Raw genomic sequence first — 15,658 nt, 5'->3', positions numbered from 1 at the left:
GCAAAAAAAAAAAGATTCATGGTTTCTACCTTTACCATTAAAGATGTTATCTAAAGTTCTAAACTTTTTAGAATTTAAGTCTGTAATTTGTCATAATTCTAAAGACTTAAAGCTGCCTTCATTTATTATAGAAAAGACAAAGAGTATATTTTAGTTTAATGCCTTACATCTTGAGGCCCACATTTCAAACACTTTTTGTCACCTGAGAAASCTTAAAGACTCTATGTTAGCCATTACACAATAAAAGTCATCGTTCTCTCTCCTATTCCCATCATAGGCCTAGAAACAGAATTCTAGAATTCCTGAAAATAAAATCCTGTGTTAATCTGCATATGAAAAACAGAAGTACATCTAACTTAGCAAAAACTGATACTTTCTATCTAAATTGCACCATCCATTTTCCTTATAATGCAGAAAGATAAAGAGATTTATATTTGTATACCTGTAATGTACAGTTTTCTTTCCGTTTGAGGAACTCCACAAACCTGGCCACAACTCCTGGTGTGCTTATRACCTCATCTATTGGGGGATTTGGTTCTATTCAAAATAAAACACAAAGTTAGATGCTTCAATTTCTTTGTAGGATCTTCACTCCTGGTAAAGTAAACGCATAAGCCAGAGCCCTTCTACATTTTCCTCCAAGTAGTTTCAGCACTCACCTTTGGAGAGAAGCTTTCGAAATTTCTGGGTGGCTGAAAGCTGTTGTTCTGGGCTATTGGAAAAAATCATCTCTATCATATCAGAGGTGATGACAGCACTCTAGGATTTGAATAGGCAAGACAGAGAAACAGAGAGAGGGAAAGGGGGACAAGAAAATCTTGKATTAATGGGTAAAGGTTACGATATTTGCTACATTACCATAAAAAGTTTCTCTGAGAGAAAAAACAGTCTGGACAATAATGATCATTATTAAAATAATCATTCAACGGAATACATATCAGCCTTACACATTATTAAGTGAAGTCTTTCTTCTCCTTACACATTATTAAGTGAAGTCTTTCTTCTCCTTACACATTATTAAGTGAAGTCTTTCTTCTCTGAAAGAGAAGTCTTTTTCTTGCAGGAAATTTTATTTAATCCATTCTAAAATAACTTTTTTTTTTATTTCGTCAGGGTGGGAGAGGGGCGGAAGGAGAAGGAAGGGAAGAATAAGCAATTCCAAATAGTTCCAAATTGTCTCCCTTTTCTTCTCTCCCCTCCATAAAGCAACTACATAAGTGTCAGTTTTAACAAGGGATTATATTGAAATAACAATCGCTGTTAAGCAAGAACATTTCTGGTTATGCTATTGTTTAGATTTTTTGCAATATATACTTTTAGAGTTATTCTCTAACACCAAAAAACACAGGAACTCTCATTTTTAGAAAGTCTGATAAACCTCATAACAGACATCACAAGTACATCAGAGTATTAAGCTTTCCAAGATATTGACAGTATTTCCACCAATAYGGCTAAGTTAAATCAGTAACCTTTCTTATGCCAGGAATGACACTTCATTTATCACGTGTATATCCATGGAAAGARTAGCACAGGGACAGCTGGATATTTTTCCTTCACTACATGATTTTCTGATCCAAAACCAAGAGAAAGTTAGATTACAGTAGTGAAAATACTTCATCTTAGTCTGTATTTGTGATCCCAGTAAAAGAACATAAAGRGTCTAGATTTTTTCATAGGAGGCAACTTGCAGCTAGAAGGGAATCAGAAAAATCTAATACTTTCTAAATCTTYCAGTTCCAACTGTTAAGACTCTGAAATTAATGGCATTTAAAGCAGAAGTTTGTATAACACTACTACCTATCCCAMATATATAGGCTTTCTTCCTTACTTTTACCATCAACTCCTCTACACAAGCTAGTATTTTTCACTTGTCTGATACTTAAAGACTTGTTTGAAGAGTAAAACAATATGTTCCGTTACAGATTTACCACAGTTCTGTATCTCAGTAATTTTTAAGGCTGCTCTAATCTCCAAGAGACAAAACTAAAACCAGCCTCATTTCCGTTATAATATCATTTGAATATTCTGAAAATAGATGCAAGAGTGAAGACTAATAGRCAGTCGTTAGGGCCCAGTGGGGATTGTATGTTTTTCATCCTCTTTYAAATCCTCTACCATTTTTCTTTCTACCATTCTTAGACTATGGCAAAGAAATGGGGAAAAGTAGAGGAAAAAACCACTAACTTCTACTAAGATAAATTTTAAGTTCCAGTAGTTCCAGTTTTGAACAGAGTTCAAGGACACATGCAGAYAGTTAAGCAGCTCTAGCTATGTTTCCAACATCCTGCTTTAAAACTGTGCCACTTAAAAGCTACGTAACAGATTTCCATCTAGTCCCTTTCTACTTTGTAAAATGCAAAAGCACATTTGCACACTCCACATTTGAATTTTTCAGGTGCTGCAAGTTTAATAAAAATAATAATAATAATCTAGSACAGTCAATATCAAGAAGTAATCAGGGTGATTGTAAAAATGATATTTTAACTTAGTAATTTAGTTTTCTTGAAAGGATATACACTCCCTAAGCAACCACTCACTCTGTTCCTAACATTTCTCTCTTATGYAATCTGTTTCAGGTCACTATTGCTGATAAAGGTATTTAAGGGCTGTTCATAAGCTCTTTGAATATCATTTTCCACATTCTTCTCATATGGTACTCCTCTTAAAGCTACTGCACGTTAGGGGTGATCAGTTTAAAAAAAAAAATCCTTCTCAACACTTACAGAAGTCATCTCCATATTGTTCATCTGGGCCTCATGGAAGCCACCATCTGACATTACTTCCTCCTCTGCTTCTTCTTCAGCTGTTGCAACATTTCGGCGTTTAAATAACTAAAGAGAGAAGAAAAAATTAATAAAACTGACAGCTCCAAACTGACAGTCARTATGTACACAACATGTCATATAAGGCTGCAATAAAAATAACATACAGTATCACCTAAAGGAAGAAGCATCCTGGCATTGGGTTTCCTTTGGACTCATAAATCAATTCAATGAACACAACAAAAGAATATTGTCTCCCCAAATTTCTGAAAAATCTTCACTGATATTCCTTTTTCTTCTTCACTGTACTGCTCCACTTACTTCCACCTTTTGGATGATAGTTTTCTTGTCCTCTTGCAAAGATCAAAGGAGGATGCTGGGGTTCAAACACCTGAAAAATTGCTGTGTGTAACAGATTTCGTGGAACAGCTGCTGCAACTATGGTCACTGCTGCAGGGAAGAGACTTCTTTAAAGAACAATCGCTTAGGACTGGGCTGTGGAAATGATACTGGGATGAGGGGAACCAGGGTCCGTTGTTGATCAAGCAAAGGATGTGGCCAGTTTGAGATGTCACAGGGAGAGCTAGAGGCGACAGCTGCAACTCTTCCCCCTTTAACCAAGATCTCTCACTAGAAGAAATATTAGTAACAAGAAGTTCAGTTTGGGGGTGCCGCTCAAGTTCTTCCTTGACAAGCTCAAGAAACAGAGCTCCAGCTCCGAGCCATTCCAGACGTGCAGCACCACAGTGCACAGACAAAACAGAGACCAGGCACAGACCTGCTGTTACTAGGAGGCATTGTACAATGTGTCCACTGAACTGCATAAACATTGTACTTCACAATCTAAGCCAAAATTCATAGTTTTCCAGTTATGTGAAAATATTGAGATTTCAGTGGGGTACTAAGAGACAGGTGGGCTGCGTGTATGGGTTTGTTTGTTTGTCTGGGGTTTTTTAGGGGGTAGGCTGAAAAGACAAAAACAATTTTAAGACAACAAAACACAGTATGTATGAAAATAATCAGAACAGGAAGCTGCAAATGAAAACAGCTCAGTTAAAGAACATTTTTTTTCTCACAAGGTTCCAACTTGCAACTATAATGGCCAAAGTGGCATTCTCAGCAGCAGTCTACTATTAAGTCAAACACTAGCCATCCCCATGACCTACGTGTCAAACACATAAAAGGGAAGTACCTGCAGACACGTTCAGTCTGAAACAGCTGCAGTGCTAAAAGAGCAAAAAAAAGTACTTTGCAGCCAGCTCCACTTCTACATTCACATACTTCACATTGTTAGTCCAGATAGTGTTTTCTTTTCTTAAAGAAAATTGTTAATCCTATTACTTCTTTATTAGGCAACTTGGGGTAATCAGGTCCTGGAAAGGTCAGAGGCAAAAATAAGAGATTTCTGAAGTGTCCCATAATTCTTCCAATTTAACAGCAGCTTTACAGATAACGTCAGTGCTGTTCCTTGGTATCAGTGATCTAAGAATGCCGCCTGCTGTACCTGACTGAAATCAGCAAAATGTGCTGTAAAACACTCTCAACTCTTSCCAGACTATGCATTTCTCTTCAAAGCATCTAGCACTGACACTGTGAAAGACATAATAAATCACATTGAAGACTTAACCTACCATTTAGAACCATTTTGATTCTAAATCAAAACCTTCTATCTTTGTTGGAAATTCAGAAACCAGAACACAGGTGAAAAAGATTTACTGTAACTTTACTTGGATTTCAATCAAATCCATACGGTTTCCTATGAACAGGAGAACAAGTGCAATAACTCCTCAAATCTACCTCTTTTTAATGAGARGATGGGTTTTCATCACCTCATCACAGCTGCTGTTTCTCCATTTAATGCTAGCATCTGCCATTTGCTATGTGGAGTATTAACCACTACYAAGACAAGAATAGGAACAAACAAGAATGTTTACAAACATTTTTGTCAATCATCAGGCTGTGCAACATATATTAAATCCACTATTCAAAATATTAGCCCCATAAGTACAGACAGAGAACGAACTTTTGTWAATTCATAAATGACCTGGAACTCTGAGAAAGAAAACTGAGAATAATCAGGGCAGCAATCTATTTCTTCCCTCAAGGAAACATTTCCGACAACCTATAAGGACTTGGTTAGACCCATTCTTCCTCCTTTTCTAGCTGCAAAGTTTCCTGTCGTCCCACTTTAGCTTTCTACTCTCTAAAAAGAGATTAAAGACACCACAACTCAACAAAATGGAAGAGGCTCAATTACCGTCAGAGCTAGGTTAGTTCTAATTTAGTTCTAGTTATCAACTGGATAACTGGAACTAAGGCTAAGTTGCTTAGCCAAGCTACTAAGCACTTGAGCGAATCTTACACTTGAGCGAATGAGGAGCACTCACTAAGTTTGCACCATCTGCAGAAGACTGCGAATGACTTCTCTTTCTCACTGCCTGAATTTGGCAGGGCACAAACAATTAAGAATGAGCTTTTCCAAAGGTCAAAAAGAGCCAGGGACATATTTTTGCAAGATGAAGCCCATTTGAGGACTAATTATAGTTATCACAGCTGTCKTCTAATACCTGTTCCTCTCTCTTCTGCTTCCGCAGCTGCAGACCCTCTTCCTCCCGCCTGCGACGCATTTCATCGGGGTTTAGAGATTTGTTCTTGTAGCTCTTCAGGCGGAAGTTCTCTTTTCCTGAGGTCGTCATGGTTCCTTTAAAGTGCAATTAAAAAGAGAAAATGTCAAAATAAAGTCACTCAGCAACACGTCATTTTATGTTCTGTTTGTGTCTCGGCATCCCTGGTAGGCAGGCACCTCCAGTCACTGCCCTTTCACACCCTACCACCTAACTTGTAGCAACTTCGAAGGTAGAACTTCACAGAGTTGAACGGGCACTTCAGAGAGCCAGTCTCTCATGTCAGAACATCAAACCTGCTCTTTGTGGCTGCAAGGTATGAATAAGTTATATATATCTTTAAGAAAGAACCGAGATGTACATGGCAGAGGGCACTGTAGAAGGAAGAAGCAGACCAAGACAAAAAGAAAGTTACACTARTAAATGTTACATGGAAAATAAACTAATTAAGTATTCCTGCCTTCACTCAACAGTGATGTGGTCTTACATCATTTTAGTTCATTCATAGTCTTTAGTTCATTTATTAGTCCCCATGATGAGCTGCAGATCAAGTCTCCACCTTCAGTGCTCTACCCTGCTACTGCTTCTGTTCCTACATCACTTTTTTGAAAAGATTAGGAAGAGATTTCTAAAACAGCTCACTATGACATGTATCTTCATATAGATACATAATTTAATATTGACATATCYGCAGCTTTATAATACAAAATTTAGGATATTATGCTATATCTAAAACTACAGGATCTTTGACAATTTCTTTCAAATAGATGCTACCTGCATCAAATTCCATAAGGAYAGAACCACCAAGTGAGACCCTGCGTGCACTTTTTACTTTAAAACCTAGCAACAGGCTCTGAACTGCTCGGATTTTCATCTCAAAGCACAACAAATGTAAGCAAGCCTACTCTGACCTCTTCTTTGAATTAGCAAAGAGTTTTAAGAGATTAGAAAAAGAGGATACTGAAATGTGCTTCTCATTAGAGTCTCTTTGTAATTGGCTGATGCCAGAAAACAGTGTATAGAATAGAACATCAGACTCCACTTTCAAAGAGACATATTTCAGACTTCACCTCAAGTTAAAACTTGGCCACCAGAACATGTTTTTAATACTGTTAAGCTTCACGAAACTACCACATTTAAACTCAGTTGCATATTACACTGAGTGCAGCACAAAAAGGTCAGCATACAGGTAATTTCTCACCTAATTATGTTCAAAAGTTTCTTCATAAAAAGTTTCCTTTAAAAAAAAAAAATCTTCTACAGAAAGATCCTCTAGAAACTCTAGAATTTTCCTACATAACCTAAAAACTACTTTCGGTATGTATTTAGGTGCCTGAGCTTTAAATTTTCATGTTTCCTGCAGTACACTTGGAGTTAACATTTTCCTTCCATTTTAGTTTATAAACAACTATAACCTGGATATTGAAAGAAATATTTGGAGAAGCCCTGGATTTTATCAGTAAAAAGACACTGTGACTAATAAATACTCTTTTTTTTTTTTTTTCCTGTTCCCAAAACTTTCTGAAATAAAAACTGAATATATTCTAGAGGTAAGAAAAGTGAACTCCAGACACAGTTCAAACAGAAACTGAGGTAAAAGGTTACATAAGTGTTTTGTGCAAGCTTTCTTTAAATCAGGCAAATGAAGTATACCACGTTGCTCAGCAGTCCCATAAAACTGCTATTAAATGGTAGTAACTTTGGCAGCTGTGTTTTTATAGCATAAGGATTATCCTTATTGGTAGGTACAACTTTTGGCATGCTTATTCCTGACTTTCAGGACAGCTCACTTTGCGAACTAACTAACTCTTCTATTCTACAGTCAGCCTGTACACACAAAAACCTCTGGAGAGGGCCTACTGTGTTTCACCTGGAGCAAAGCCTTCCTAGAAACTCCTACCACCAAATGACTGGAGAAATGAAGTTGCTTCTTTTCACAGTACAAAAATAGAGCTTCCTTCACTATTCAAATACTTAACTAATTCCACTAGTAAAGACTTCAAAAATATTTTATAATAGTCTGTCACTGGAAGCAAATAAATATAATCCCAACACATATCTATTTTATATATCTTTCTATCTGAACTGTATAATCTCAAATTATTTTTTAAAAGAAGCTCTTATCCTCTTATCCTCAAATCAGCTCTTATCCTCAACCCTTTTCTCACTGTTTCTTTGACTACTGGTAAGGAATTCTATGACCACATCCAGCATTTTATCTAGCCCAGATCTACCGATAACATCACTGGAGTTATTCAGGGTGACAACACAAATTACTTCATCATTGAGAATAAAATAATCCTACGTTAGTTGATTCGATCATTCATAATTGCTTTGTATACATCTTCTTTTCCACTTTTCAGGATGTAGCCTTTTCCCTAGACCAAATCAAAGGGGCATAACAACTTCCAACTGCCCTTCCACTAACCTTATGCCAATTTATTGGGGCTTAACTGGTAAAAGTCACCATGAATTCACCCACAGGACTTTTTTTTTCCCAGAGCAAACACTAAGCCCTAGATTCCTCCCCCCCACCAAAAAAAAAAAAAAATTCATGACACTTCTGATAAAAATCTATGGTGGTTGTCATGGAAACGTTCTACCAATCTTTTCTCTCCTAAAGATAGCAGCGTATTTTCCATTTTTTGGATAGTCTCTTCTCTAGTTAAAAACCTCTAGTGACCTGGTAAGTTTTCAYGGTGTACTCTTCGATTTTTATGCAGCACAACCCAAACCTCACACAACACTTTCTCTCCCTCAATCTGGTAGTCCTCAAATAAAATGCTTTAATAAACTGAAAACATCATCCATTCTTGATTGTCTACACTCATTGAAGCAATGAGGATCCCCAAACTTTTAGCTAAGACAGGTCCTCTGTCCAAAACTGAAAATGATCTAAGCTCAGACTTTTTGAAAAATGAGAAAAGCACCGCCCACCTGAAGCAGTCAGCATCTATTTCTTCACTATCAAGGAAAAAAAAAAAAAAAAAAAAATCAGAGACAGTGTGAAATGCAGAGTCACTTATTTTGATAAACTACCTTTCCAAGCTATCACATAGATCAGGATAAAAATACGTTTGTGACTTCTTAAATCAGGAATCACACCGGAAAGTTTAAGGAATTTTCTAGAAGAAATGGCATGTGACTAACACTCTTGTTCATTCTACACATCAGTAGTATCCAGATGCAAAAATACAGGCCTCAAAATCAAGAATTACAAAAGAGCAAACGCAACCCAAAAAGATGACTGAAGATAAGACTACTAAACATACTGCTGATACCAAAGATGGTAAGAGTCCACATTTTCCTCTTTGCAATTAGAAGTGGAAATAGAAAACAAAGTATTTCAGCTGTAAAATTGTCCAAGGAATTTTACCTTCCAATTCAAACGAATTAGAAGAGAAAGACTTGAAAAGGAAGGTGGACAAAAATACTGAAGAGAAACATTATAAGTTGATCACCAAAAGAAGTTACCTTGAAGATCCATGTTCTAAGACACTACCAGTCTACGGTTCCTAAATAACAGTTGTCAGAAGGAAATGATTCACTGGAGGCCCAGTTGTGAGCTCCGTTTTACTGCCAAGGTGCTCACTCRCTCCCTCAGGCTGCCTCTAAAGAGTCAGTGAAAGGCCAGAATAGATGCTGTCAATCCTGAAAGAACAAACTATATTGGAAATGATGCTATCAGAGCAGCGCTCCAAAGACGGGAAAAGCAACTCAAATAATTGAAGCTAAGAAATGTTTCAACCATGCTGCAAAACTGCGCAACTGCTGCAAAACCTTCAACTCTAAACATCTTTCTTTATAGCTTGACTCTGCCTTAGAACTTCAGACTCTAAAGAACTAAAGTTTCCTTMTTTTCCTTTCCTTCTCTAAAGAAMTAAAGTTTCCTTATGATTCTGATTCCTAACATCAAACCCCTACAGASAGACACTCTACCAGCTCATAGGTCTCTGGCAACAGGCTATGCCATCCGCTGATGCTCTTAATGAGAGACTCAAAAACTTGTTCCAGTTTAAACAACTGTATTCTGAAAACTGCACGTGGTCATTCACTGCTCTCACCAAAGGCAACAGTTCAGGAGGGCAACACAAGTTTTTGTACCTTGTGGCAGCAAACTCCCAACTTCCTTGGAAGTGACAGATAACTAAAGGCCCTGCCAGTCATACTCATGAAGACATATTGCACACTGAAAAAAATACCATCTAGGCATTAACGCTATTTCCCCAGAAAACCTCTAATGGTATTTTCCATCATCCCAGAGAAACCAGAAAACATCCACTAAGTTCCTACACTTTTTACAATGTAAATCTGTGCAAAAAGAAAGTGCATAAAATCAGCAAACTGATGAATCTCTTCATTATCCCTTCCTGTTGATTGAAAAAAAACTGACTCAACAAGACACACATTTTACTGACACAGTCTGCTTCTTTTGCAAAAATATTTGACAAAGCATAATGGATCCCTGTGGTCAATGGGAGTTCAACAGGGATTATGCAGGAGTGCTCACCAGTAGAAACACCCTTATTACTTGAGGGACAGGATTATTTTTTGCTGTTTTCCAAAGACTTCTAGACATCACATAGCTCTGCCAGTCTCTGAAGACAGGATGCTTACCTAGGTTACCAAAAGGTTTTGCTCAAGCAGCATACAGCCAATTGCTATCACTTCAGCTTAATCTTCTCTACTTGTAAAAATTGAACTGCAAAATGCATCTCACGCACTGTAAAATACTAACAATAGCACTAAAAGTATGTTTTCTTGATGTTACTCCAAAACGTAGCACTAAAGGATGATGTGAATTTCATTTGCTGTGGCTTTGGGAAGCAGCAGGGACAGACATCAGTGCTATTCACCGGCAAGAAGGGCAAGTTTCAGCCTACGTAGAAAAACAAGACCAGTAACACTCTTCCTATGGCAAACACAGCATCACATGTGATCACAAGAATGATGGAGATGGAGCAGAATAAGCACCTTCGGCAACCAAGAACCCAAGACTGAAACGATTTCAAATTTAACACAACCTTATCAGTTATCAACCTTATCAGTTAAGCATGGACAGAATATACAGCTTTGAAACAATTTTGTCTTAGCAATCTTTCCTCAAAAAAAAAAAAAAAAAAAAAANAAAAAAAAAAAAAAAAAAAAAAAAAAAAAAAAAAAGAAAAGAAAAGAAAAAGAAAAGAAAAGAAAAAAAGAAAAAAAGAAAACAGAAGCAGCAAGATCTCTTCATGGAATTACCATTCATGCATCTATCCTTCAAGTCTACCTTTCTCTAGAAGCACTCTCTCCCCGCCCTCCCTGCCCCATGCCCAGTAGTATTAATTCACAATTGTTTCTGTTCTGGCAGATTTATCAACCTGTGAAATAGCGAGTCAAGATCATCTTACAAATTCAGAGTGCTCTACTTCTTTGGCAAGCTTGACTGCAGCCTACTCAAACTGAGGACAATTTAAAGCTGGAGATGATGCATGGCCTGAAAAGATGTACTTTTTTTTACACAACATGGGGCTTTAAAATACAGATAAATTAGAAAGCTTAGTGTTGACTCATCTTCTAATATAAAAGACATGCTCAGACACAAACAAACAAAATTAAAAAAAAAGAGAAATGAAAACAATGCTAAGGAAATGTGCTCTCAGTTCCAGCCGATTCAGCTCCACAGGGATGTCTCCTTTCATCAATGTGATCTCCTGCTCTTCCACAGAAAGAAGGGGGAGAAAAGTGTTGCATTACAGAAAATTCTGTATTAAAAAATATATATTTTTGCAGAAATGCTGATTAATCCTGAGAAATCAGTTGAATACACTACTACCAGCTGATATTCAGACAAGACTTTCTCTACTCACAAAGAACCGTTTCTTGAGACATGCCCAAAGTCAGATCAAAAACCAGCATGCCAAATCCCTAAATTGCCTTTAAGACACTAAAAAGTAGTTGCCTCAAACAGTAACACAGTAGGCAAGTCTAATCAATTGTAAACGTCCCAACAACCATAAGCGGTCACCTAAGTGTATCTATAAATGTTTGAGGATTAGACTTCTTTTGAGGATACTCCCACATACACTGCTTGGGCAATTAAGTAGTAATGAATTTTACAAGGGTTTATTGGAAAAGTTTTACCAAAGAAAAAAGAATCAATAAAAGATTAACTCAGTATATCCAGTATCTCCCCATATATTTACCATCACCAAGTTCTCTGAGATGTTTTTGAGTTTCATTTTTAATGTTTTTCCCCCCCACTTAAAGGTAGCAAATATAGTTTTCAAAGCCCTAAATGTTTAAGTACATTAATTTGTATGAAATAACAGAAGCAATTATTTCTGTGTGAAAGCAATTATTTCTGTCTGAAAGTAAATTACAAAATCTAATTTACTTTCATTTTAAAACAAAGATTTCTTCTCAGTTTAGTTAAGAAGGCAGCACATATTATGTAGCCTTACAGAACTAGTTGAAACACAATATATTTTCTGTAAGGTAATATTTAAGAAGAGGACCATTTGAAAAGCAGCCATATGCATCACTGAATAGTCATCACAAAAGTGTCATTCTAACATTTCTAATATCCTAACATGAACTAAAACTTTCTTTGCAGGAGAACATCAGAGGATCTTGAAGCATTTCTTAAATGAAAAAGAGACCATACACTTTTWAAATATACATTATGTTAAAAATAAGCTTTTTTTTTTTAAACAAAGTTAGTTTTGTAGTTTCATACAACTTGTATTCAGGATTGCAAATGGCAGTGGATTCTGAAACCAAATATACCCCACACCTTCCCTGATTATAAATTCGCACTCAACCAAATTTGCAAATCAACCAGAACACTGGCTGCAGCAACTCTACATTAAGAAATACGCRTCATGTGCCAATACTCTCCCAGATAATTGAGGAGTAATAATAAAAACATAAAACAACAGAAAGWCAAAATTCTACAGAAAGCATACTACTTCAGCACATCAACAAGACAGCTGCAGAAGACTGGCCACCAGTCTGCCATCTCWGTGGTGGCCTCACTGGCCACCAGATCGGCCACCACACTGAGCCAAAAAACCCCATAGAGTTTTAAAGCTCCGGGATGTTCACTTCACTTCCCTTGTCCCATCCACACCTAGCATCTCCTTTACCTCTGTGCTGTTTCTCACAATAGTGGAAACATCAACCAAACATAGTTTTAGGCAGCTAAATAAGTGGTCACGTGGAAGTTACAAAAACTTACATCTTTTAAGAAGCAGTTTCATCCTTTCTTAGGCCAACAGAAATTGTAACAGTTTAACTCTCAACACGAAATTACCACCAGATGGCTTAGAYGGTCTAAGTCCCGTCCTTATCCAGCAACAGGCATGTGTCACGCATAACCTTAGCACCAGATTTTCTAGGCTTACAATGGCTCGTTTGGAGATCWGGACATATAATTACAAGTTGATTAATTCTAAAAATCAGCTTATTAGTCATTTGTAATCTAAACTTTATACCCATTCTGTAAAAAAGATATATACATTTAGGTGACAAACTCCAATTAGATTCTCAGAAAAAAATATGAATACATCTGCAGAGCCTGACAAGTGGTCTGAACTACCAAACAAAAACAGAAGTGAAAATAATCACTGCAGAATTATGTGATCATAAGTAAACTTTCAGCTTACTGTAGTAAGCTCAAGTAAAGCTGAAGTTTACTGAAGAAAACTTTCAACTGTCAGATGGTGACAAGCTAAATCTTAAATCTTTTAGGGGTATACTCCTAAAACTCAGTGTATGTTTTTATATATATATATGTATATATATATACACACACACACACACACACACACACACTCAAAGAAACGTAAACCTATTTCTTCCACTTGTGATGTTTTTAGCTTTTGTCACCTCATGACACTCAGCAATGATTAGGTTTTTAAAAAGCATTCACTTTAATAAATTTAATACCTGTATTACATAAATGAATAAACAGAAGTGAGCGTGTAACATGCAATACATTAATACTTCCAACCACTTTTTCACCAAACTTCTCACTACTAGCATGCTTTTTTAAACATTCTGGTAACAGAAACATAGTGTTCTGCCTTAGACCACCTCCAATTCTGTTGCATTTTTCTCATAATGAATGGTAACAGCCACACAATGTTTAATGCATTTCAGGAGATTAACGAGGGAGCACAATATGCAGKATGATTTCCAGTTGTCCTTTCTGAAGATTTTGGTTGCACGTGTTCATTTAGAAGAGATTTTCACACCATGTTCTGTTTAAATTTATCCTTGCTGTTTTCCAGAGTATCTCTACCCTCCTGAAAACAAGTCAAAGCTTTGCYAGCATTTTGTACCCTGAAAACTCCACATTTGGTTTTGCAAAYACAATACTTTGTTGACAGAGTTGAAAGGCTGCAAGAGGGTGAGAGTTTTGGGGAGGTTTTTTTTCAGAGCAGAAAAATTGAAGACTTTCCGTGACATCAATGCCACTTATCTCTAAAATTTGCACCAGGACTTTTTTCATTATGATTCTTTTTTAAACAAGKGCTTCTGTTATTCTTTAATCTTTTAATTTGAGGCTAGATGCTTCCATTATCAGCTCAGCTTTCAAATTTGTTCTCTGGAAACGAAAGTAGTCTGGTCCTTCTAACTTGTTGCTTGTTACTTCATTCCAAAAACTCCYGTTTAGACATTTCAACCTCTCACAAAATTCCAGCAGTTGAACATTTCCTTTAATGTCTTATTTTTCTTRACTGTTATCTTCACTTGAGCATAGCCTATTGGACTCCCACTACCCCTACTCTCTTTTGCCTTCTGAAGYATTTAAACAAAACCCTTAAACTTACCTATTTGCTGTCACTTTTATTTCCTCATGCTTCTAACTTGAACCATAAACCCTAGATCACATCACCTGTTTAACACCTCTATTTTATGCTTTTTCACACAGACCTTATCATTTTGGCTCCACTAACCTCATATTCCTTACYGGCAATGTTGCCATTAGAGATACACTTTCCTTCTTTGTTCTTAAGGATGCATTAAGATGCTCTTCGCCACTCCAAGACTTGTAAAACACCACAGAAAAATGCCCGAGTCTCATGAAGAGACAAAACAGAAGATATCAAAGCAGAAAAGGCTGCCAGCTAGAGAAAGGCAGTCTAAAATATAACACACAATTCTGTTCATTTTAGTTGGTTTAGTGAAGAAGAAAAGAAAAGGAGGGAAAAAGGAAAAGAAAAAGCACTGCACTGAAACAATGAAACTGGAATGCAACTATTAAACAATCTGTTCATATACTCATTTATRCTTTATAGTTCTGATAAAGAACTTTTCATAAGCTGCTACAATATCAGAAGTGTGCAGTACCTTTTGTTTCAGCAGTGTCTTTGGACTGTGCTGCTGAACCAAACCTTTGCCTTCTCCCTGCTTTCAAATCACAATGAACTGGGATTTCTTCAACTAGCAGTAGTAACTAGCACTGACCTAAATACACCACATAGGCAAGTCAGGCCTGAAACACCCACACAGAGTTTAACACCAGAAAGAGCTGATGGGTGGTACACCGATGGCAAAAAGGACACATCCTCATACAGCGTTGGAATTAGAGATGGCACACGATAAAGCTGCTGCTAAATAATACGAAAACCTCAAAGAGGTGGGGAAAAAAAATCATACTCCTCAGTCCTATGTGCATCTCTATGAAAAGTGATTTTGAGAGGGACTTCTACCTTATAGGTCTTCTCATGGCTCAGGCTGCATGTCATTTTCCCAGTGCCTGTGGATACATCTAATGTACAATTAGATGCACAACTGTATTATTTGTTAGACACAAATTTGATTTGAACTTACTCGTTCAAATGTCAATTCAGGTGGTAACGTAGCCGGTGGCGGGGGCAACATAACAAATCCACAACAAACCTACCTACAAATACATCTAAGATTAGCTTGATTCAAACTWCTCTTCACCATAATGCTCAAGCTTTAAAACACTTGGCTTTTAGGGATGGAGTTGCAATCTCACCTCTACGGAGCCCATAAGCATATACAGACTTCATACGTGTCTTATGGATGTTAAGCAGACAGACTTAAGCAATCAGAGCAAAAGACACACCATGGACCAAAAAAAAAAAAAACCACCAGAGAGAGAGAAGCGGTTTTTTGAATAAAAACAGGTAACAAGAATATGAACCACATCGTTTGGGAATTCAGCAGAAACTGCAGCCCAATACTTTCACATCTCATGACAAACCTTGGCATCTTTGGAGTTTCAGCATTCATCAAACGCCCTCAAGAGGCAAWGTT

The 15,658-nt window shown here is 36.9% G+C and overlaps 1 protein-coding gene across 2 annotated transcripts in view; it reads right to left on the bottom strand.

Moving 5' to 3' along the window:
* The window catches only part of KPNA1 (karyopherin subunit alpha 1), a 46,193-nt gene extending 30,535 nt beyond the window's left edge, over positions 1-15,658 (bottom strand). The window contains exons 1-5 of one of the 2 annotated variants that reach the window (XM_026054303.1): positions 15,606-15,658; positions 5,330-5,463; positions 2,724-2,831; positions 660-759; positions 443-537 (exon numbers count right to left, since the gene is read on the bottom strand). In XM_026054303.1, coding sequence (XP_025910088.1) covers positions 443-537; positions 660-759; positions 2,724-2,831; positions 5,330-5,463; positions 15,606-15,630 — 462 coding nt within the window. In that variant the 5' untranslated portion in view covers positions 15,631-15,658. Of the gene's footprint in view, positions 1-442; positions 538-659; positions 760-2,723; positions 2,832-5,329; positions 5,481-15,605 lie in introns of those variants that run through there. The other variant, XM_026054304.1, reaches the window with a different exon arrangement.

Source organism: Nothoprocta perdicaria, unplaced genomic scaffold (genome assembly GCF_003342845.1).
Source record: "Nothoprocta perdicaria isolate Ctin4 unplaced genomic scaffold, notPer1 scaffold_120, whole genome shotgun sequence".
In the NCBI taxonomy this organism is placed as follows: Eukaryota; Metazoa; Chordata; class Aves; order Tinamiformes; family Tinamidae; genus Nothoprocta; species Nothoprocta perdicaria.
Note: the sequence above shows the minus strand (reverse complement) of the source record. Positions and strands in the feature narration are given on the sequence as shown.